The sequence below is a fragment of the Lissotriton vulgaris genome, chromosome 1_2, assembly GCF_964263255.1.
Source record: "Lissotriton vulgaris chromosome 1_2, aLisVul1.2, whole genome shotgun sequence".
Classification (NCBI taxonomy): Eukaryota; Metazoa; Chordata; class Amphibia; order Caudata; family Salamandridae; genus Lissotriton; species Lissotriton vulgaris.
In genome coordinates this window covers 185,248,181-185,272,770 of record NC_141686.1, presented here as the reverse complement: position 1 = coordinate 185,272,770, position 24,590 = coordinate 185,248,181, and the positions used below count along the sequence as shown (strand labels likewise).

Here is a 24,590-nt window from a genome sequence, read left to right as displayed (position 1 = left end):
CACAGACTAAACTACCAATCATTAAGGATCCGCAAGTGGTAGGCATCATAATATGATTAAACATCTGCAGCGAATGAACCAGGTGAGGCATGAGAGCCATCCATCAATTAACCAGGGCCTTAGTGAGAAGTTCAACCTCAATGTTAAGTAGAGGGATTGGGAAATATGAAGAATGAGCCACCAGTGGACGCCCCGGCTTAGGGAACACAATGACCTCAGCATGTCTCCAATCTGGGGGAAGTCCTTCCTCTGTAATTGCTGTATGGAATGCCCCCAGCAGGTATTCCCCCAATTGTGGCATATAGGGTTTGAGGAATTCGCTGGTAAGACCATTGGGTCCAGGGGCCGTTTCTCTTCTGTAAGCAGCTCATACATGCAAAGACAAAAAAGAAGAGCATTCCATGGCATAGCTGTCCTGATAGAGAAAGCCCTTCCTCCCTTTCTGGCCTTGGAAAATTGTGGAACACATAATAGGTGCTTGGAAATTGATCTAAGAGTGCTCGCCAATTGATACAGGAGGAGTCTCTTTCTGAGGTATATAGGTCCAATGTTGTGCATTGCCTGAAAAGCAAGGGTCAAGGCATTGAATTTTATGCGTGTTGCAACCGGAAGCAAGTGAAGGAGCTTAATATGAGGGGAAATGTGCTGACCGAGCGGCACTCTGTGAATAAGTCTTGCTGCTGCGTTCTGAATCACCTGAACGCTGTGAATCAGATAGCTGGGGAGTCCCAGGTACAGACTGTTCGTATAATCTAGATGAGATGTCACTTTCACATTAACTACTGTCCTCCTGGAGTCCTCTGGCAAAAGGTGCAAGAATTTTTTTTAAGTTCTCAGCTTGCCAAAGCAGACCTATGAGACATGGTGTATATGGAATTCAAAGCATAGAACAGAGTCCCACTTGACACCGAGATTTCTAGCTTCCTTAGCTGGACAGGGTGGATTTCCTAAGTCAGCCGGGCACCCAGAGTCCTTCGGGGGGGCGGGGGAGGGCTGACCAAAGAACATGATCTCCATCTTGTCAGCATTTAATTTCAGCTTGTTGTTGTTCATCCAGCTGGTGATGTCTTTCAGGCAACCCATTAATCTTGCAAATGAGTCCCTTGACTGATCCTTAAAAGAGAATATCAGCTGTGCATCATCTGCATATGAAACAGCCTTCAACTCCCAGGTGTCATTCAGATTGAAGAGTGGTACCAAGTAGATATTAAAGCGCTGGGGGTTAGTGCTAAACCATGTGGTACCCCACATCTTAGCGGGTTAGGTGATTCTGAAGGTAGGACTGAAGGTAGGATTGAATCCAAGCAAGGGCTGTACCCCGGACACCAATCTGTTCAAGCCTATTTGGCAGTATGGAATGAGTAACCAAGTCAAAGGCGGCAGACAGATCCAAAAGGATCAGCATAGCCAACACTGCTGCATCCATTGACATTCTAATAGATTCTGGCACCTACGCCAAGGCTTTTTCCATGCTAGATCCTGTCCGAAAGCCTGACTGAGTGACGTGAAGGATATCTTGGTGGTCGATATACTTTGTGAGTTGGCGCTGCGTTATTTTTTCTAACATTTTTGCCAGAGCCGGTAACAAATAGGGCAATAAGTCCCAAGCTCCTTGGGGTCGGCATTAGCTTTTTTCAAGAGAGGCAGAAGGAGCACCTTTTTCCAGACATTAGGAAAGATGCCCTTGGACAATGAGGTATTCCAGATGACATTCAGTGCTGGATTAATGCAGTGAGCAAGTAATCTAAAAATCTTGGGAGGACAAGGGTCGATGGGACATCCCGATTTACACCTCAAGATTTCAGCCTTGGATTCTTGTGGGGAAATATTGGCAATCTCCGTAAAGATGCCATCGGACATACCGGTTATTGGAGCCTTGGGAATCAATAATGACACTTCAGATGTGAAATAAGAGCATACATGCTTAATCTTCTTCTCAAAGACGTTGGAAAGATTAGAACATAACTCTAAAGAGGGCAGGATTTTCCCTTCAGCCACAATAGGGTTGGTAAAGGATCTGACGATCCTGAAATTCTCTTTGCTTGAGTGCTCTGCACCCTCAATCTGTCTAACAAAGTACTCTTTCCTTGTCACTCCCATCATTTTACAAAGTTTTTTTAGAGCTATATCATACTCCTGATTCGCTTCTTGAGTATACTCCTTCCTCCATCGCCTTTCCAATCTTTTACATCTTTGTTGCTCCGAAACCCAGATAGCTGAAGGGGACTCTCTCTGAGATTTAGGAGTTTTTAATGCGCCACCTCGTCAAGTGAAGCAGAGATCCTAGCATTAAACAGTACTGCATCTGTGTTAGGATCCCCGAAGTGTGGTTGGTCACTGTTAGTAATCATTGGACCCACTGGGTCTGCACTAACTCTCCTCAAGTTCCTACCCATCTTTAATTGTTTTTGACCCGGCTCCTGCGTTTTGCCTATGTCGAATGAGAAAGAGATTAGAAAGTGGTCTGTCCATGTCATACATTGAGGGTTCTCCACTTGAATAGAATGGATGTTAGAGAAAATTAGGTCAAGAGTATGGCCTGCTCTGTGTGTGGGCCTGAAAACATGTTGTGGAAGGTTTGCACCCTGAAGAGACTGCACTAAGAGCGAGGCATGGAGACATGAGGCGCCGTACACATGCAGGTTAAAATCACCTAACGCCATACAATAAGAGTATTGTAATGATTTTTGCGCAATCAGATTGCTCAGCTCCCACAAATAAGGGATTGGGCAATCTGGGAGTCTATATCTTAATAGGCCAGCAACGGACAGGAATGGGAAAAACTTAGGGGCCCATTAGGATGTCGGGCCGATTGCCCCCGCCAGGCTGGCAGTGGCTACTGTCAGCCTGGCGGGGGCAATCCGCCCGACATCCGCATTGGAATTCCCCCCTGCCATATTCGTATGGCGGGAGGGACCTCGGCAGCCGGAAAGACCGTCCGCTGCTTTTCCGCCCCGGTCGCCTTGAGGCCGGGGCGGAAAAGGATTAATATGGTGTCGGTGTCCTTCAGACACCGCCAGCCATACTACAATGGGCTTCTTGTGATGCCTTTCCGCGGCGGCAGAAAGGCATGCGGTCTTCACTCATGAGGCCTCCTGCAGGCCCCCAGAGTGAAAGAGAGGTGGTGGGTGCACACGGGGGTACCTGTGGTACCCCCCTTCATTTGCATAGACAAAGCAGCAGGCACCGTGCGGTGCCTGCCGCTTCGTCTATGCAAATGCGTTAATGCATTTTTAGCATTGTGGTGGGTGGTGATGAGGGCACCGGCCGCCACAATGCTAAAAATGCAGGATGTGCCCGCCACTGTGGGGGGCACATCCTAATACATTAAAATATTATTCACATTATTATATTAAATTATTTTTAAATATTTTACATGAAAATAAAATAAAATTAAATATAATTAATGTAATAATTGTAATTAAATTAAATTTTGATTAAAATAATATTAATTAAATTTAATAGTGGGTTGTAATATTAGGGTAAGTGTTGGATGGTGTAGGGGTTAAACTTAGTATTCTAACTCCAGGGGGGTGTAATAGTAGTGTAAGTGTTGGATAGTGTAGGGGTTAAAATTACTATTCTAGCTCCAGGGGGGTGTAATATTAGGGTAAGTGTTGGATGGTGTAGGAGTTAAAATTACTATTCTAACTCCAGGGGTTTTTGTAGTAGGGTAAGTGTTGGATAGTGTAGGGGTTAAACTTACTATTCTAACTCCAGGGGGGTGTAATAGTAGGGTAAGTGTTGGAATAATGTAGGGGTTAAAATGACTATTCTAACTCCACAGGGTGTAATATTAGGGTAATGTTGGATAGTGTATGGGTTTAATTTTCAAAACATTTTTTAAGTTTATATTTTAATTTAATAACATTAATTTTTAATATGTTAAATTAAATTTAAATTAAATTAAATACAATTATTATAAAAATGAATATTAAATATTTTAAATACTTTCCCTTACTAAATTAAAAATAATTATTTTATTAATTAATATTAAATAGAATTAAATAATAATTTAAATATAATTTAATTATTTTGTATATTTAATATTAATTATTATATTAAATAAAGAAAACATGCAAAAAAACTACTATTAATTACATTATATACTAAATGAAATTAAATGTAATTCATTTTTTAAATTAATATTAATTTGAATATAAACTAATAAAAAATATAATTAAAAAAATAACAGTTATTTAAATAAATACTTAGCCATACTTACGTTGTAATGGCATGCGTTTAATAGCACCTAAAAGCACCTGCGTTGTAATGGCATGCATTGTAATAGCATGCCTTGTAATGGATTATGCGTGGTAAAGGTTTTGTTGTAATGGTAGTGCGTTGTTATGCCCGCGTTGTAATGGCTGTTCCCCACACAAACTATCCTGGAACCATGGGGAATTGCTATTGCTAAAGACAGGAGGGTGTCCTTGTTCAGCCAAGTTTCCGTAAGGAACACCAAACCCCAATCATTATCCATTAGTAAAAGCCAGATGTCCTCAGTGTTTTTGGGAAGTGATCTACAGTTGATCAGAACTGCTCTTATCCCACTGCACAATGCACTATGTGTCTTGAAGGGCTTGCCCCGGCCACTAGATATTTTCCTTGGCTTCCCTGCTTAAAATTACAGATCTTGTACTTGAAGCTGGAATTACAATTCTCCATCACCATGGTCCCCCATATGTTATGTTATGTTATGCTAATAAAACTTGTAAAGCGCACTGCTACCCTAAGGTGTCCTGGCGTTGGGAGCTTCCTACTTGATTACTAGACAGGAGAAAAGCCAGGTTTTCAGCCCCATTCTAAAAGGAAGTAGCTTGGGTCCACTTCTGAGGTGGGCATTCAAGCCTTTGCGGCACAACAGAAAAAACTCCTGCCCCCCCAGTTGGCTGTTTTAACTCATGGAATTTGTATTTGTTTGGCATCGGCTGAGCACAATACTCTGCCGGGAACATACCATTGGAGATGTTGTCTCATATAAGCCGGTCCAGCTCCTTTCAGAGCCTTAAAGACCATTACAGAGGGCCTTAAACTCCACGCGTTGTTTCACAGGCAGCCAGTGAAGGTTTCGAAGTCTCTTCTTCACGGAAACAAACCTTGGGATACCCAAGAAGACCCTGACTGCTGCATTTTACACGACCTGAAGTTAATTAAGGTGTTTTTTTAGATGTTGAGATAAAGGCAGTTGCAGTAATCAAGTCGGGATAAAATGAGAGCTGTGACTACTGTTCTGAGGCAGTCTTCAGGAAGAAGAAATTTAATTTTCCTCAAAATCCTGAAAAGATGGAAACAGAAGGAAACAACTCGACTAATCTGCCCCCCAAAGGAGAGTAATGAATCCACGATCACCCCCAAGTTCTTCACCTTAAGTGTAGGCACTTGGGGCGGGCCCATGTTTTCAGTCCACCAATCGGGTGACCATCGATTTGAGGAATTGACAAAGATGATCACCTCAGTTTTCCCTGAATTTATTTTCAGGCAATTTGCTGACATCCAGCTTGTGATTCCTTGCACCCAGTCATGACAATCCAGTCATGACAGTCCTGATCAGACTCAGCCTCATTGCCCTTCTGGATTGACAACACGTTTTGTGTGTCATTGGCATAGGAGGTCAGCTGGAGTCCAAATGATCGTAGAAGGGCTGCCAGCGGGGACACGTAAACGTTGAACAGAATAGGAATAAGCGCCGAACCCTTTGGAACGCCACCAGGCCTGGAGAAAGGCCTCAAGTGATCCTTGTCCAGGTCCACTGTTTTGGTCCGATCCAAGAGAAAAGATTTTAGAAGGGCATGGGCCTTGCCTTGAACCCCATTTTCGACTAACCGGTCCAATAGCAATTCATGGTGGACCGTGTCGAAGGCCGCCGAGAGATCCAGCTTAATCAGAATCACGGCTGCTCCCTGAACCAGTGCCTCTCTAATTTCTTCAGTAGATTTAATTAGAACCAGCTTAGAGCTGTGTTCATCACGGAAGCCCAATTGTGTTGGGTCTAGTAGACCATTGGTCTTAAGAAAGGAACTTAATTGAGAGTTAATTTCCTTTTCTATCATCTTCGCCGGTAGCGGAAGGCGAGAGATGAGTCTGTAGTTGTTTGGCTCTCTAGGGTCTGAGTTAGAAAGGATTGAAGCTTTTTTCCAGGCCTTGGGAAACAGACCCGTCCTAAAGAAAGTATTAAAGACTGGAGAAAGGGCCGACCTGATAGTATTCGGGACAAGTTTGACCACTGATACGGGGTATGGGTCTAGCGGTGAGCAAGAATGAATTGCCGACAAGAACGTTATTGCATCTTGGGCCTCCAATGTCGCAAAGCTGTATAAAGTGGGGATTAACAAAAAGGTCTAATGAACCCGTAAAGGAAACAAAACCATCAATTAAAATCTGTTGACTCTTTGGTGTGCGCCCGAGTAGGACCGCGTCATCTGCGTAAAGTAACACAGGAATATGGCGCAACCCTACTCGTTGACAATCGGCGCCCAACTGTAAAAGGTGCTGTTCAAGATTATTAATATAAAGAGAAAATTAAAAAGGTGCCAGGATACAACCCTGACAGACCCCACTATTGCATTGAAAGGAGTCTGTGCATTCACCCTGCATAATATATCTAACTTGTGCTGATGTATTGCTGTGCAATTCCCTTAATATGTTAATGAGGCCAACCTCTATCCCCATGGTGGTCATCATGTTCCAGAGCTTACCTCTGTTAACATGATCAAAGGCGGCTGCCAAATCCATAAATCCCAAATAAATGGCTTCATCGCTAGCCATAGTGTATTAGTGTATTTGGCTGCTAACATATAAAGATTCAAGCATTGGTCGCTCGTAGAACGACCACTCCTAAAACCGTACTGTGTGTCTGAGATAATTTTATTTATTTCTGTCCACTCAGACAACCGGTTTAGTATCCCCCTTCCCAAAATTTTAGCGGAAACATCGATTAGGGAAATGGGGCGATAGCATTGTGGGTCGTCCCTGTTACCCTTTTTAAAAATGGGGACGATGGTGGCAGTGGACCATGAGGGCGGTAAGCCACAACGGATTGCAGTGTTAATGACTGTCAGTATAGGGGCCCATAATTCCACTGAACTGAGGAACAGGTCAGGCGGGATTCCGTCCGGGCCTGGTGCTTTATTTTTAGATAGCCCCTTGATCCCGACCTCAATTTCCTTTAAGGAGAAAACTACAAGCTGACCTAGATCTGTGTTACCTGTTTCGTACTGGGTGTCTGTTTCATGGTTATATAGACCCCTGTAGTGATTGATCCACATGTCGGGCGTGATGTTCGTTCCTAATTTGGGGGCCGAATCATCCTGGAATGTGGGTCTATTAATTATTTTCCAAAATTCGGTCATGCCCCTCTTTTCCCCAGCTTCTCTAAGGTCCGCCCAACCTTCTGCTTGTAATACCTTTTTCCTCCTGCTTAGCTGACTTTTATATTTTTTCCTGCAGGACATGACCCGAGTAGCATCCCTGGGCTTTGCTTTAATGCTATCTTTGAGATCCCTCGGGCTTTAGAGCAGTCTCGGTTGAACAATCACGGCTGGCTATCAGTCTCTTTTGCTGGGGCTCATTTGCTCTCTCTGGAGTGGGAATGGGAATTTTAACCCCTACGCTATCCAACGCTTTCCCTACGGTTGCACTCACTGGCGTGGAAATAGTAAATGTTACCCTCCCTCTATCCAACGCTTTCCCTACTGTTGCACTCTCTGGAGTGGGAATAGTAATGAATATCCCTACACTATCCAACAATTTCCCTACTGTTGCACTCTCTGGAGTGGGAATAGTAATTTTAAGTCCTACGCTATCCAACGTTTTCCCTACTGTTGCACTCTCTGGAGTGGGAATAGTAATTTATACCCCTACGCTATCCAAAGCTTTCCCTACTGTTGCACTCTCTGGAGTTGGAACAGTAATTTTTACCCCTACGCTATCCAACGCTTCCCTACTGTTGCACTCTCTGGAGTGTGAATAGTAGTTTTAACCCCTACGCTATCCAACGTTTTCCCTACTGTTTCACTCTCTGGAGTGGGAATAGTAATTTTAACCCCTACGCTATCCAACTATTTTCCTACTATTGCACTCTCTGGAGTGGGACTAGTATTTTTTTCCTCTACCCTATCCAATGCTTTCCCTACTGTTGCACTCACTGGAGTGGGAATAGTAATTTTTACCCCTACTCTATCCAACGCTTTCCCTACTAATGCACTCACTGGAGTGGTAATAGTAAATTTTACCCTACCGCTATCCTACGGTAAGAATATTGTATATTTTGTATTAATATTATGTTAATATATATATATATCTTTTAAAAAATAAAATTGTATGTTTTTTTATAACTTAAATTAACATTTTAACAATTTAAATGTTATTTAAGTATTTTTAATTATATTTCAGTTAATTATTTTTATTATTTCATTAATTTTAAATTATTTTTAAGACATTAAAACAAAATTGATATTTTGACTAACTATTTTTTTTAAACTATATTTTTGATTCAATATTTTAGTACTTACCTGTTTGTAGATAGGAATTCGATACTTTTGTAGTCGATATTTTATCCTCGATATTTTTGTAATTCGATATTAGGGTAATCAATATTATGTCAGTGATCCTTTCAAAGACCCCGGGCTTCCAATATGAAACCCACAGGCCTCCATATACTATACCACAAGCAAACATGCATATATTGCTGCTCCTCCACACATCCACTTACAAGCTCTACAGTGTTACATACTAAAATATAAATGCCCCGCGCCCCCGTACCATGGTTAGACCATTTTCTAATCCTGTTAGTCTGAGCCCCGCCGACCCAATTTCACACACCCAATCAACACAAATACAAATGCGACACTGGCCCAAAATCCCCTTGTTATGTTATGGTAATTTCGATTTATATAGCGCCAAATCACCGACAGGTCTCTTAGTGCTTGCTTTGGGAACCCGTCCTGGCTTTCCCTGCGAGATAACCCCTACTGGGCATCCCCAAGGTGAAGACCAGGCATCCCATCACGGTGGGGCCGTAGTGGAGATTAAGCAAGCTATTGCCCAGAGTTGCAGAGTGTGAACCCATGATTCGAGTAGGCACTGAGGTGAGAATTATCAAGTCCGTGGACATTTTGAGCTCAAGACCCTGCAGCGTCTGGAATTGAACCCTGGTCCCGGGTCTGACCTCTGCATCAGGGTCTGCCTCCTCTAACCAGTGAGCCACACTTCTCCACCTGAGTCCACCCCTTGGAGGGGTGGACTCAGGAACTGGAAAGCACTAAACCTAATCAGGATTTCAATTCAGTCACAGATTACCAAAACTTTACTCATTGCATTGAGGGGTCACTGAACACAGTGCGCCCAAAGAAATCAATCCAGAATAAAGCAGGACCTAACAAGTCTGCATGGTTCTCCCCTAAGCTACGTACCCTAAAACTGCAATGCAAAAGATTGGAAAGGATATGGAGGAAAGACTTTTCACACAGTAAGAAACAGGAATACAGAGTGGCAATTGGAACATACAAGGCAGAAATAAAACAAGACCAGGCAACCTACTACAAGGAAAAGATTACAGCAGCAGCTAATTCCTCTAGAGAGACCTTTCTCATTGCCAAAGCCCTTAGTCCTCCAGCGGCACCCGACCCATCGGATCACCGCTGTAACAAACTTGTGTAATACTTTGCTACTAAAGTACATAACATTCTCAAGCATCTTCCACAAAGAGACAGTGATACACCCGAGCCAGTCACAGGCCAGCATGAAAATGAGCACCATCTCGAGACCTATATCCTGTTGACTCAAGAGTAATTTTTAGCCACTCTAGCTTCAGTCAAATCTGGGTCACCACTGGACCCTGCACCACCTAACATACAGTTTTTCTTATCATTATCAGCCTGATTAATGCCTCCCTCGCATCAGACATAGTTGCCCCGACTGGAAAAGGGCATTGGTAAAAGCCTGGCTAAAAAAACTAATTTGGACCCTGCCGAACTGGCCAATTGCCGTCCTATCTCTGCTCCTTCTGGGAATTAGCAAAATCATTGAGAAACATGTCAACCACTTGCTCTCCGCATTTCTTGAGTTCCATAACCTGCTCCACCCCTCACAAATGGGCTTTTGCCATCCTCAAGGCACTGAGACTGCCTTTTTAGCAGTGGTGGAGGAAGCGAGGAAAATGTTTGATTCAGGAGGTTCATCGGCCATAATACTCCTTGATCTAAGCACAGCCTTCGGTACTGTGAATTAAGCATGGGCGGAAAATCCGTTTCGCTCGCGGATTTTGCGGATTTTCGGTAAATTCGCAATCCGCGAGATTCGCGAATCTCCCGCAAAATCCGCAAATCCGCGAGCAGCGGATTTTGCTCGCACTGCTCGCACTGTTCGCGTGAGTTCGCGGCTTCCCAGTACAACTTCGCGCCCTGCGAATAAGTGCAAAATTGCAGAAATACGATCTTAGCAAAACTGAAACTACTTACCAGGTTCAAAAGTTCAGGCTCATCATTAGTAGCCATTTCCTGTAGTGCTTCCTGAGGGGCCCCTCCAGAGTTCAGTTGCCAGTTGCAACTATTATGTAACCCTGCTCTGAACCTCAGAATAGTTACACATATGCCACAAAAGTCCTGAATTACAGCTAAGGGAGACAAGCAGGAGCCAGGCTGGAAGTTCAAATCCATTAATCAGCCCCTAATTCATTATTGTCAGTTGGGGCAGGGCAGGTGTTGTAACTAATTTTGCAACAATGAAAGCACTTAGCAAGTGCAAAAGATCACTAATCAGGAAGCACTAAGGAAGCAGGTGCCAGCTAAAAAAATATTCTGTGACACATTAATCAGCCCCAAATTAATTTAGGTCACTTGAGGCAGGGAAGGTGTGCTTGCGTTGCCACAATAATTTACACTGCCTGGACAACCAGAGGGTGCTGTGATGAAACAGAGGGTGGCATGGGTGGGCCAGAGGGTGGCATGAGTAGTCAGAGAGTGGCAGTGGTGACAGAGAGTGGCAGTGATGAAGAAGAGTGTCCCAAACAGGCTGGACACGTAGAAACAACAAGTTCGCGAAACTTGCGACCCGACAGGTAAGTTCGCAATTTGCGAAATTGTACAAAACCCTCGCGAACTGGCAGAAACCCACGCAAACACAAAAAAAAAATCCGCAAATTCGCGAGAATTTGTGGATTTTGCGGATTGCGAGTTCGCAAATCCGCAAAATTCGCGAACGCGAGATTCGCAAAATTCGCCCATGCTTACTGTGAATCACCGTATCCTGACTCACCATCTCAGTAGCATAGGAGTGTCCGGCAAGGCTCTATTATGGCTCTAATCCTCCCTGGAAGATAGGTGCTTCCAGGTTTTTGAAGGTGACACCTTTGCAAAACCTATCCTGCTTCAGTGTGGAGTCCCCCAGGGCTCATCCTTGAATCCGAACCTTTCGAATGTTTATATGTCCCCATTGGCGGATAGAATTTCCTCCTTTGGAATTCATATAGTAGCATATGCCGATGACACACAGATAGTCGTGGCATTGAGCCAAGTCAACCATACGCCCTCTGATTTTCACTCTTGCCTTGAGGAAGTTACCAAGTGGATGAGTCTGTCCCATCTGAAGCCTAATGTTGATAAAACCGAGCTCACTCATGCTTCTTGGCAACCAGCTAATCGTCAAATCAAGTACCATGTCACCAGCCTGTATGGGCCCGAAACCAACCCCGAAAGCTGAGAAAAAAATCCTAGGCGTATTGTTAGATCAAAACCTTACATTTAAAGCTCAAGCCAGGAAGACCACTGCTTCAGGATACAGCATGTTAAGAATGATTTGCAAAGTGTTGCCCCTCCTACCGGACCAAGCTGAAAAAAGCGGGTCCATGCTCTCATCCTCTCCAGGATTGACTATGTCAACGCTTTTTATCTGGGCACCCCAAGCACAGTGACCATGAAAATCCCGATCGTACAAAATGCCGCTGCAAGACTGCTCACAGGAACCCATAATCGCTGTTCAGCAAAGCTGGCACTATGCGCTCTTCATTGGTTACCAGTGCAAGAGAGAATCTTAAAGCCCTATGCATTGCCCATAAGTCTCTGGGAGGGAATGGAGCTCCTATCATTAAAACCTTGATTTGCCCTTACAAGGCCAACAGAAGACGAGCTTTACCTAGCATTGGTACCCAGGATTAAGAAGGCCAGAAGTGGCGGGCGGAGTTCTTCATACAATGCCACGAAACTTTGGAACAGCCTTCAGCTGCATCTTCGTAAGGAATCCAGTCATCTCTCATTCCGCAAACAGCTAAAGACCTGGCTCTTTCCGTAGAGGTCCAGTTTTACTCTAGTAACCTCAACAGCGCTGGATTGCTCCCGGGTAGCTGGGCACTATAAAAAAAAATTTCCATTCATTCAAATACTTTTTGGGGTGGTTTAGTTGTGTTTAAAATATTTGTGACTGACAGCCAGTTCACCCTTGAGACCCCATAGCCTCTGGTTACCTACCATGGTTAGAGTCCAGGGTAATTTGTGATTTGATCTTAGCTCTTTTGTGCATGCAGTCTGACTTGGGTCACATGACTGGGTGACACTGACAGACTTTATGAATTCCTCCTAGACAGTCATACAATGGAGTGATTAGGTGTGCTAGAATGGGCCATCTGCTGGCAGGACGGGGGCACAGCTGAGAACAGTCCCTCTTGTAACTGAATTGGGAGTTTTCAGCATTGACAAAAAGAACCTGTCACCTATACATTATGACTGCAGCCAGCTTTGAGCCAGGGCAGCGGAGACAGAAACTTCTCCCACCTTCCAGAGGAAAGTCAACATGAAATAAAAATTTACCTTCAAACCCAGTCTTCCGTTCACTCCTGGACCCGCGGCAGGACTCTCAGAGGACTGCCAGCTGCTGCTGCGACCTGCTGTGCACTCTGCAAGGCTGCTTTCATGTAACAGGAAGGACTGGTTTGCTGCTTAGAGCCTGCCTTGAACCCTCCAATGCCAGCTGTCCTGTTGAGTGCTGCATCTTCACCTGAACCCAGAACTACAAGAGTGCCTCCAAGTACTAGTTTGGTGGCCTCCTGTTTAAAGCAACAGGGACAGAAAAGGCTCCCATGATCTTTAACATGTACCTAGGCTGACCCAGAGTGATTCCTAAACCCCCAGTTCTGGACCCTTAGTTGTACATGCCTAAAGGTACCCAGATAGCCACATTTCAAAACTGAGAACCTAAAACATTTTTGCCAAAAACTTTACTGAGTACCAGAAGACTGGGTCCAACCTGCTCTCCTATGTGTCATAGGTGTACTGATGGTCAAATTGTCATTGCAGCTTTTCCAGCTATGTTCTTCCCTGCAGCAGCAACCCTGTTGAGAAGTCCCTTGCCAACGGGGTATCTGGCCTCATGGAGCTGCCTTCATCTGTAGCCCTCTGTCTCATCCAGCTGAAGATGTTTGACTTTCAAAAAGAGACTAAGTTTAAACATATCAGTTTTCACAACAGGTTCAATCCAAGGCCCCCAACAATGACACTCCCTCGCCTGGCACCTCCTACAGCCTTGCCCTCCTGCACTTTACCTTCTCTGAGCCTTCTTCTCAAAACTGCTTCTGAGTACGTAGTTAAGCTGATTGAGCACAATCCACTTCTTGTATCCCAACCACACTCCATTGCGGTTGACCATATTTTGGGGCTTTAACTTGATCTTGTGCAACTAGATGTCCAGGGTTGTTTCTTTGATCTTTTAGGCGTTTGTTTTCACTAAAAACAAATTCAAATCTCTTGCTCTACTGATTTCAATTTTGTTGTTTAGTGTCAAATTATTTATTAAAATGTACTCGCCTTTTCTCGTTTGGTGTTGAATTTTTCTTGTGTTGTGTTTTCACATTATCACTGTTTGTGTGCTGTATAGAGATTGCCTATCAATTAAGCCTGATAGCTTCTTGGACTAAGCACAGGTTAATTAAGTGACTTTTTGTGGTTCACCCTGCAAGGGAGTATGGCTGTTGCTTGACCTGGATTCACACCCTAGTCAACCAACAACTCAATTTCTCACAGTATCCATGAACTAAACGGAGCACGATTGTGTGTGGTTGGGCTTCTTTGTGAAAGAGCAGAATGCCATCAGTCACAGTGAAGTTGGACAATGGCTGAAGTTTGCTGACTCCTTTTCCCTATGCTGTAGTGGTCACACGATAAATGTGCTACTTAACTCTTAGTAAGGGAAGTAGCCCTACACCGTTTGAAGGGTAACATTTTAATGATCCCTCTTGGTGTAACAATACAATCTTTAAGACACTCTTCGGTCATAGCACAGAATCTATGTTGGCCCATGACTAAGAACTGGTACCAAGGGTGCAGATATTTCTGCTGCTGGAGTTTTCTGTCCCAACACATGATGCATTAATAATCCGATTATATGTATGAATAGCTCAGTACATTTTCTATCATTAGTTACATCAATAGCAAAACTTTGAAAAAATTAGCAAATAATGTTGTTCTTTTAAGCAATTGTTTTAGGATGAAATGAAAAAGGTATTGGTGTCATCATATCATCAATGACGTCAATAAATATGCTATGTAACTTATCATGGGCTCAAGTTATGGTCAGTGCACTCAACTTTAACTGGCATAGTACAATTGGTTTTAGGTTCAGTTCAGTAACTCTATCTATCTATCTATCTATCTATCTATCTATCTATCTATCTATCTATCTATCTATCTATCTATCTATCTATCTATCTATCTTTCAATAAAAATACATTTCAGACAGACAGACAGACAGACAGATAGATAGATAGATAGATAGATAGATAGATAGATAGATAGATAGATAGATAGATAGATAGATAGATAGATAGATAGATAGATAGATAGATAGATAGATCAGTATTGTCATTTCACTGATCTTTGTAAATTATTGGTATATTATCTGTGCCTGGCTCATGCTCATTTAAACTGACAAGAATCAAGTTAAGATATAATTAAAACGTTGTTTATTTTCATTTTAAGGCAGCATGCCTTGCCATCAATTCTCACCTGGCCTCTATCCATTCCACTGAGGAAAATGATTTTGTGTTTACTTTGATGGGTAAACCAAGCAACCCGTCCAACGGAGAAGCATACTGGATCGGTGCACATGACACAATCCAGGTGAGTGACTGCTAGTCAGAGTCAAACAGTATGCATTTTTGACATATTTTCCATCTCTACTTTCTGACACAATCTGCACGTGAGCCCTCATTACAGGTTGAGATGCTATTCCGGCGCATGTAATAATTTCTCAGAATTACAAATTATGCGTCTAACCTCAATCCTTTCATGATGAGTTTTCCAGCTAATTCCTATTCTTATAATAATCTTTCACATTGTCCATGTGTTGGAGTCTCCCATCAATCTACCAAGCATATTCAGTTTTTTTTCCATTTTCATAAGCAGCAGATACACCGTATTTTAGTTCCTTTCTCACGCAGTAGGGGTGAATTGCACGGTAAGGATGTGTTACACTTTTTACAACGGCTCGATAAACCCAGTGTTTTACATAATGGTCTCTTTTCTTTGGACAGCCTCGCTATGTAGGAAAGAACGTAATTGGCTTGATGAAGCAAATGTGTAGGTTCAATTAGTCCATGTAATCAGGTATGACTTAATTAAATTAGGAAATATTAACCCCATCATTCTTTCTATGGTATATTATGCTTTTATGTGACCCCTTTGCCCTGTTAATATTCGTGATGATTTGTACATGTTTACTGATTTTGCTGCTAATGGATACATGATTTAGCACTTTGAAATTGTAGGTATTTATGTGGCAGACATGCTGGAGAGCTTTTAACTTTGAACGTGTCCTGGCATTTGTTTGAAACAGTGTATGTACTGTTTTAGCTCTAATGTTTTTACTAATTTAAGAGATGAAACATTGTGAATAAAGTTGGACTTTTTTTTGCAGAGTTTTATATAGCGCGAACTTGACCCGGGTATCAGAGCGCTTTACATAGCACCAGTTACATTACATGACGCATTCATTTATGTTAGGCACAGGGAAATTAAGTGGCGCTTTACATAGCACCAGTTACATTACATGACGCGTTAGGCACGGGGAAATTGAGGAGCATATTACCAAGAATAAGCGATAATTATCGCTAAGCTTAGCGGCTATAATTTTATCGACGTGCTTCGCCTATTTTTATCGCTTAGAAACCTTGTTGTTATCAAGGTTTATCCCCTAAGCGATAAAAATCGGCCGAAATGCATGAATATCGCTGAAAAGTCAGCGATATTCATGCATTACCGAGCTAATGCGCTTAGCCATGTTATCCACCTACCATTGGATAACATGGCTAAGAACTGCTCTGGGCAAGCGTTAGCTTTTGGAGATATTCGCGCCTAGCGCAAATATTTCCAAAACTAGGTAATAGGAGATAGCATTTGTTAGCGACTGTTTCCAGTCACTAACATCTTGGCACGCCCACTTTGCATGTCATTAACAATAATTATCGCTGACATGCAAAGTGGGCCCCAAGATGATCGCTATCTCCTGCTAGCTGTCGCTAACTGGTGTTAGCGACTGCTAGGTAATAGGGCGATACAATTATCGCCGATTTAGCGGGAAAAAATCCTGCTAAAGCGGTGATTTGCCCAGAATCACAGGATGTTTTTAGCGTCATTACTGAGACTCGAACCCAGTTCCCCAGGTCCGAGGTCGAGCACCCTAGCCGTTAGGCCAATTCCTTGATGTGCTTTTTCTTTGCTAAGTATATTTCGACACAAAATTCTAGTGAAATGTGCATGCCAAATTAAAAATAGGGCCAAATACTACACAGGAATGATTGTGGATTGTCTGATTCACATGCACCTGCCAACTAACACCATGCCACCATTTGTCACTTCATGTATGCCCCCTTCATAAACTCATCAAAAATAAGGTGATGGATTGAATGCTTGAATTAATCTCAGCCACTGGTAATCTCCCAGGCCACACCCCACTCCAGCATTTTTCTCCCACTATGTCACCTCAGTTTCACCCACTCATAATAAAATCAGTCTTGACCCTCCTCTAATGGAAAAAGACCAGCCCCTCCTATCAGACAGAGTCCTCCCTGAATCGCAACACAGGCAACCCTTTACCGGTTTAACACTTATCAGGGTGCAGGCAGGTATAGCTGGTTCCAGTGGCCTTTTCTTTCATTGCAAGCTCATGCATTTTAACTGATACTATGTTAATCTATGACGCGTGGTTTATGCATCACATTCATTTGCTATTTTTATCTAAAGGAAGGGAATTTCATGTTTACGGATGGATCTAAAATGAATGTTAACCTATTTTATGTTGGCGAGCCTAACAACGATGGAAACCTTGAACACTACGTTGGTACTTGGCGCTTCAACAATGGTGAGTAGATTTTCCTGAAACTAACCAGCCGTTCATTCATTTTTGCCTTCAGAGCTACAGAAAGAGCAATACATTTGCTTAAAGTGGGGCTATGAGGGACCAAACGACCTCAAGTTATGAATTTCCCTTCTAAACTCCAAATACTTTGTAGCTGCTGAAATATCTATATGGATATATGCTGAACATTATCTGTGTATGTGTTTATTTGATACCTAATGTTGGATAGTTTGACTGTTTTATAATAAGAAAATCATTCATCAAGGAATCCTTATTTTCTTTCGTTGGCATATGGGTTAAATGCTGATAATTGTTTTCTCTGTAATCCTTTCAACTTTGAACAGTAGTAGTTATAATAGGTGCTTAAAAATATACTATAGAAATATAGTGTATTTTTGTGTTTCACTTTAACGTATCTGCCTTGCTCTGAAATGGTTTCTACTGCTTAGGACCAAGCCTGCTCAAGCGCTTTTGTTAATTCTCGCGAGAACACCAATTGTGGTTGTAACTTTTGAAGCACCAAGCTGCTTGGTGCTATGTCCTTTCTTATAATTTCTTTGAGAAAAGAAAAGTAGAACTAGTGGTGGATCTGATTAAAAGCAAAGACGGCAAACAAAAAAGGTTCCTTTGCTGATCATGAGACCTCAGCTTACCACCCCTCTGGATGCTCCGCTAGTGTTTCATCATGATACCAGGTAGTGAAAAGAGGTAAGAACCCCACCAAATACATTCCATTATGTTGCTATCAATACTGAGCCCACAGGCATGGTCACACATAAGTAAATGTTGGTAAGTCATATATTTCATGCCTATCCTGAACACCATCAAACTCAGACCAAAATGTATCTCTTCGCCTACAGTGGAGGCTAAATACTCTGCTATTCATGTCTGAAATAATAATATTCAACATGAATGAAACTGCACGCCACCTGAGGTAGCAGTGGTCCAGAGCTGATGATCAGCAGCAGTAATCGCAGAAACCCAATGCTTTCATAGCTCCTTTGAAACAAATATCAGTCTCGGTCTGTAGGTTTTGGCAGAATTGCAATATGGTATGAAAGTGATATTCAGAGCTGCATATTGCTTTTTCTAAAAATCTTCTGTCAAGTTTGACTTTACAAGTAAAGGCGAAGTTGTATTTATCTCATAAAAAAATTAAAATACCTTATTGAAAGTAATTAAATGTTCAAACTGATTATCCTCCTGAACTCATCTACAACTCTTATATGTAGCTTCTTTGATCCTACAAGCCTAATAGTAAAGAAAAATCCCTTTTATTCCACAGTGCAATACAAGGTGTATTTTAGATGGTTTAAATACTTCTGAAAGTCCCACAAACTGTGCTAAATCCGGAACATTTTTGTTAACAAAATATTTTAGCTATTAAATGTAGAAAAGCCTTTGCTGTATTCCGAGCAATTCTAAAGATGATTTTATTATATTAAATGAATAATATGCAAGGCCACAGCTCATGAACATTGCCTGGTTAAGGTGTCTAATTTGAGGTTTTCTGTCATTATAGAATTACTTCCCAGAAAATCCTGGTAATGTTATTCTGCCAGTTAAAAGGAAACCTTTTGGCCTCCATTTTGAAGAATCTAGAACATACATTGGTAAATGCCGAGCTATAAAGAGAAGTTTGGGAATATAATCATAGTAATATAATTAATTCTGCCAGAAAGGGGTTAGTGGTAAATTCATTAGTTTGATAAAAAAATGTTTTAACCCCTTCGCTGCGGGGGTTAATCCCCCGCTGTGCTGGGGAGGAGGGGGGCGTGCACAGCGCTCCCATGCTCATGACAAGCTCAGCTCGTCATGAGCTACGGCACTCCTGTGCTCATGACGAGCTCAGCTCGTCACAGGTGTATTGCCTCCCGTGGAAGCTCAGCACAGCGGGGGAATTCTGCCCGCACCTGAGCGTTCCACGGGCCATGACGAGCTGAGCTCGTCATGAGCAGCGGAGCGCCGTGGCTCATAACGAGCTCAGCTCGTCATGACCATGGGAGGGGTTGAACTCTCTGCTGATATGTTAGCAAGTTTGCTTGCTCCTGCTGTAGCCCATGGCTTTTTTTCCTTTTCGCCTTTCCCCCTCACGCCTGCACCCCCCTCACCCTTGATACACAGACCTATACACAGCCATTGCACCCTCATGATTCTAAAAACCTTACTTAATATTGTACCAGACCGACAAACGCACTCACTATGATATTTCCATGTAGAGATTCTTCTTCTTTTCTATTTAATAGCGCTTTTACCTTTATTCTTTGCTGTGCTCCTCTTACACAGGGTTAAAATTTACGCTGCAACTGTATTGATTGTATTGATTTGAGGAACAATGGCCGACTATCTTTGTGGTTCTCCTGATACAATCTGATTGCGTTTGGCTGAGCGGCGCTGCGGAGTGAAGCAACTATCCAGCCAGCAAGATGGACACTAACTGTCACTTAAATGAGCGACTCCTTATAGCCCTACCTATGCCGTTCGCTTCTATTGCTATTTGATAATGTTAAAAGCCATTTTGAATCTTCATGCAGATTTTATTGATATTACTTTATTGAAATTAATAAAAATCATTAACCAAATAAATATAAATATATATGAACATGTGAACAAGCTCCCTAGTTGAGCGAAACGCGTCATTTTCTAATAAACGTTTATTCCTGCTACTCACTCGAGTTGGAGAGTTGGATCCTTTGTGAGCTTCGCTTTGACTGTTTGCTGTGGCGTAATGAGGTCTGCACCCTGATGTTTCCTGTCATCCACTGACAGGCTGGGATTGCTTTTATATATAAGGCGAGGGTGTGATGAGGTGACCTTTGAGAAAGTCCAATGTTTGGACGAAACGCGTCAGGACTTCACCTGCAAAACAATAAAATCACCTGCTTGTTCAAACCGTCTGTGTGCGACTCCATTTCCCGCGTTGGTGGGAGTGTTGTGAATATTTAGCGGCGTGGTTCTGCCGCAGGAGGACGCACAGTCAGCAAAGTGCGCCAGAGGCTTTCCCGACCTGAACCAGTGCTCTGTGGTCGTGACGAGCGAAAGGGAAAGCGGTTGCCGCCGATGACCGGCATCGGTTTGACTCTGTGGAGCGGACTTCAAAGTGGTCTGCCAACAGCATGCGGAACAAGCGGACAATTCCTAACGGAATACAAAACATCATAAACACCGCCTAATGGAGGGCTGAAAAATTAACTGTTGCCAGTAGAACTACGAGAACCAGCATGCCTTAAACCACGTGATGACCATTGAAGGTCACGACCATTGGGGGTCGATAAATGAAATTTGGGTAATTGCTTGTGGACTGGCAGCAGCGAGGGTGTGATGAGGTGACCTTTGAGAAAGTCCAATGTTTGGACGAAACGCGTCAGGACTTCACCTGCAAAACAATAAAATCACCTGCTTGTTCAAACCGTCTGTGTGCGACTCCATTTCCCGCGTTGGTGGGAGTGTTGTGAATATTTAGCGGCGTGGTTCTGCCGCAGGAGGACGCACAGTCAGCAAAGTGCGCCAGAGGCTTTCCCGACCTGAACCAGTGCTCTGTGGTCGTGACGAGCGAAAGGGAAAGCGGTTGCCGCCGATGACCGGCATCGGTTTGACTCTGTGGAGCGGACTTCAAAGTGGTCTGCCAACAGCATGCGGAACAAGCGGACAATTCCTAACGGAATACAAAACATCATAAACACCGCCTAATGGAGGGCTGAAAAATTAACTGTTGCCAGTAGAACTACGAGAACCAGCATGCCTTAAACCACGTGATGACCATTGAAGGTCACGACCATTGGGGGTCGATAAATGAAATTTGGGTAATTGCTTGTGGACTGGCAGCAGCGAGGGTGTGATGAGGTGACCTTTGAGAAAGTCCAATGTTTGGACGAAACGCGTCAGGACTTCACCTGCAAAACAATAAAATCACCTGCTTGTTCAAACCGTCTGTGTGCGACTCCATTTCCCGCGTTGGTGGGAGTGTTGTGAATATATATATATATATATATATTCAAGCTACCAAGGTTTCCCTGCAATGGAAGGCACCCCGACACTGCTCACAGGCACACCCTTTATTGGTACAAGGGGAGAAAGGGCATCACATGCTTCAACAGTCCAGCAACAACCTGAGGCCTGACGTGTTTCGAAGTATTAACAAACTTCTTCTTCAGAGGCAAGGATGCTGTGGAATTTCGTGTTCCGTGGACCTGCTGCTGATTGATGTCAAAGATGGTCCGCCCTGAATGATCCACTCCCTTGCTCAGAGAAAAGGATCCTGGGTGTATATATACCGGAAGACCCGGCCTCGATAGACCGCTTGTCACGTGGGGAGTGAGGAATGCTGGGTCATGTAGTCCACGCTGAATTTGATCAGTTCCCGCATCATGAACTGCTATGGATAAAAGTGTAGAATGGACATCGAGGCCCATCTGGGGGCTTGAAATTGGCGGCAGTTCATGATGCGGGAACTGATCAAATTCAGAATGCACTACATGGCACAGCATTCCTCACTCCCCGTGTCAGGTCTCAGGTTGTTGCTGGACTGTTGAATCATTTGATGCCCTTTCTCCCCATGTATCAATTAAGGGTGTGCCTGTGAGCAGTGTCGGAGTACCTTCCATTGTATATATATATATATATATATATATATATATATATATATATATATATATGTATATATATATATATATATGTATATATATATATATATATATATATATATATATATATATATTTTTTTTTTTATTTTTTTTTTCATAGCAATTGTCCCTTACTGGAGGAGGAGCGGCCAGTCAGCTGGTGCAGGTGACGAGTCAAGGACAAGACTCGTTAATAATTTCGAGCAATTCAAAAAAGACACCGCACTCTTCTCGGATGTTTTCAAGCTTTTTAATCCAACTTCAGAAAAACTTCCTCACCTTTTTTTTTGTTTTTTTTTTTGTTGTTTTCAAGCTTTTTAATCCAACTTCAGAAAAACTTCCTCACCTACGCATTTCGAACAGAAGACTGTTCTTGATCACGGTAGTAAAAAGTCAGTTTTTGCTTTTCAGTATTTATACCCTGACTGCCCACTTAGCAGTTAGGATGCATTGTGGGAGGGGTAGTTTTCTGGTTGTATTTACAACCAATGTCAGTTTCCTTTTCCTAGTTCACAAGCCACATAATTGTTGACAATGTAAAGGTCGATTTTTGGGGCTTAGTGCCTGTTGGTTTAGAAGAATGAATTCTTCTAAGGCAAGTTGAGTTTATGAACTCACTCACAGGGTTATGTATGGTTATATACATAATCTGGGGTGATAGCTGAGTTCTATATCCCGAAGTCAGTGGCTTGTGCTTTGGTCCAGGAAGTTGGCATAACTTAAAACAACAAACAGTATAAACAACAAACTTACATTTCTAATTAAATTCTCATCTGACCCTTTTTACATTTCCAAACTTTGTATATAAAAAGCTACTAAGACGCCAGGTTTCAGCTTTAAGTAATATTTCTCAAATATTTCACTGTTAATCCTCTCATTACATCATTAGAACAAACACTTATCTTCTGTGATAGATACCATGATAACTGGATTGCCTTAATTTATTCATTGTCTCTGAGTTACTTGTGTGAGTCTTTCATAAATGTACATATAATTCTTCGTCCCCATTCAATCCTTGGGGAATCTTTGTCTTGAATCTTATTATCAGCTTGGATTCCAAACGTCTGTGTTTTTGCAGGCGATTCCCTACTCTTTCATTCTCTGGTACCGTGGCTATCCCTGAGTATCTTACATTTAGCCAGGTTTTGTTTTTATGAGTCATGAGGTGTTTAGCCATGGCATACGTTTGGTCTTTGTTTTGTATTGCCCTGATGTGTTCTAACATTCTCTTTTTGAGGGGACATATTGTCGATCCAATATATCTCTTGCCGCACTCACATTCAAGAAGATAGACAACATAATGGGACTCACATGTGATCTTGTTCCGAATTTCAAATGGTTGACCTATTGGATCCGTTATGGATTTTAGATTCTTACCAATCTTGCACGCTTTACACGATATACATTTGGTAAATCCTTTTTGTCTTTTTTCCAGCCAGGTTTCTTCTCTTTTATTTATGAAGTGGCTATTGACTAGGGTGTCTCCAAGTGATGGTGCCTTTCTGAAGGAGATTAGTGGTGCATCTCCTATCATATTTCCAATGTCCGGATCTTATTTCAATACGCTCCAACATTTTTCTGATTTTCGCACTTTTCTTTTGAATATGTCAAGATTAGACGTGGCTTATCCTCTGTTTTTGCTGTGGTGGCCTCTTTTATTTTTTCAATCAAAGTTTCAGTTCTTGTTTTTTGCCGTGCTCTTGTTTCTCCCAACTTGATTGTTTTCATATTGTATCCTCTTTGGGAGAATCGATGTGCAGTTTCTGCAAATTTTTGTTCCATTTCGATAGGTTCAGAGCACTTTCTTTTCATCCTTAGAAACTCTCCATAAGGTACATTTTGTTTCAGGGATATCGGATGAAAGCTTGTTCCATGGAGGATGCTGTTAGTGGAGGTTTTTTTCCGAAAAAGGGTTGTGTGTATTTTGTTCTCTTTTATATACACTTTTGTGTCCAGGAAGTCGATTTCTTTTTCCTGGATATTGAACGTAAATTGTAGTCCCACATTGTTTGTATTCAAGATCGTTATGTATTCTAGCAACTCTTCCCTTGTTCCTTTCCACAGAAGGAAGAGAGCGTCGATAAATCTCAGCCAGAGAATTATCTTTGCAGTGTATGGCTCGTTTTCTTCTCTCCAAGCTATGTGTTTCTCCCACCATCCCATGGTGAGATTAGCATAGCTTGGAGAGAAGGAAACGCCCATAGCAGTTCCACGGTTTTGGGAGTAGATTCCATTGTTAAAGAGAAACACATTGTTTGTGAGACATATTTGTATCATGTCTAACAGCATTGTTGAATGATTGAGTTCCCCTATTGGTCTCTGTCTGAGAAAGTAAGCTATTGATTCTAGCCCTAGTTGGTGGTTGATAGATGTATAGAGTGATACTACATCTATTGTGGCTAGTAGATATGTTGGTTGCCATTCTGTGTCCATTATGATGCGTAGGAAGTCTCCAGTATCCTTGATGAAGGAGTTTAGTGTTGGCACTATGGGAGCTAAGAAATGATCAACATATGAAGCGATGTTTTCGAATAGCGATCCACAGCTGGAAATTATTGGTCGGGCTGGTGGTTTATACAATGTTTTGTGAACTTTCGGCAGAAAGTAAATTGTCGGTGTGGTCGG

General features: G+C 42.4%; 1 protein-coding gene across 1 annotated transcript in view; it reads left to right on the top strand.

The window, feature by feature from the left end:
- Positions 1–24,590, top strand: part of LOC147734860 (galactose-specific lectin nattectin-like) — a 67,524-nt gene that overhangs the window by 15,098 nt on the left and 27,836 nt on the right. The window contains exons 3-4 of the mRNA XM_086952514.1: positions 14,967–15,107; positions 17,229–17,346. Of these exons, the coding sequence (XP_086808640.1) occupies positions 14,967–15,107; positions 17,229–17,346 (259 nt within the window). The remainder of the gene's footprint in view (positions 1–14,966; positions 15,108–17,228; positions 17,347–24,590) is intronic.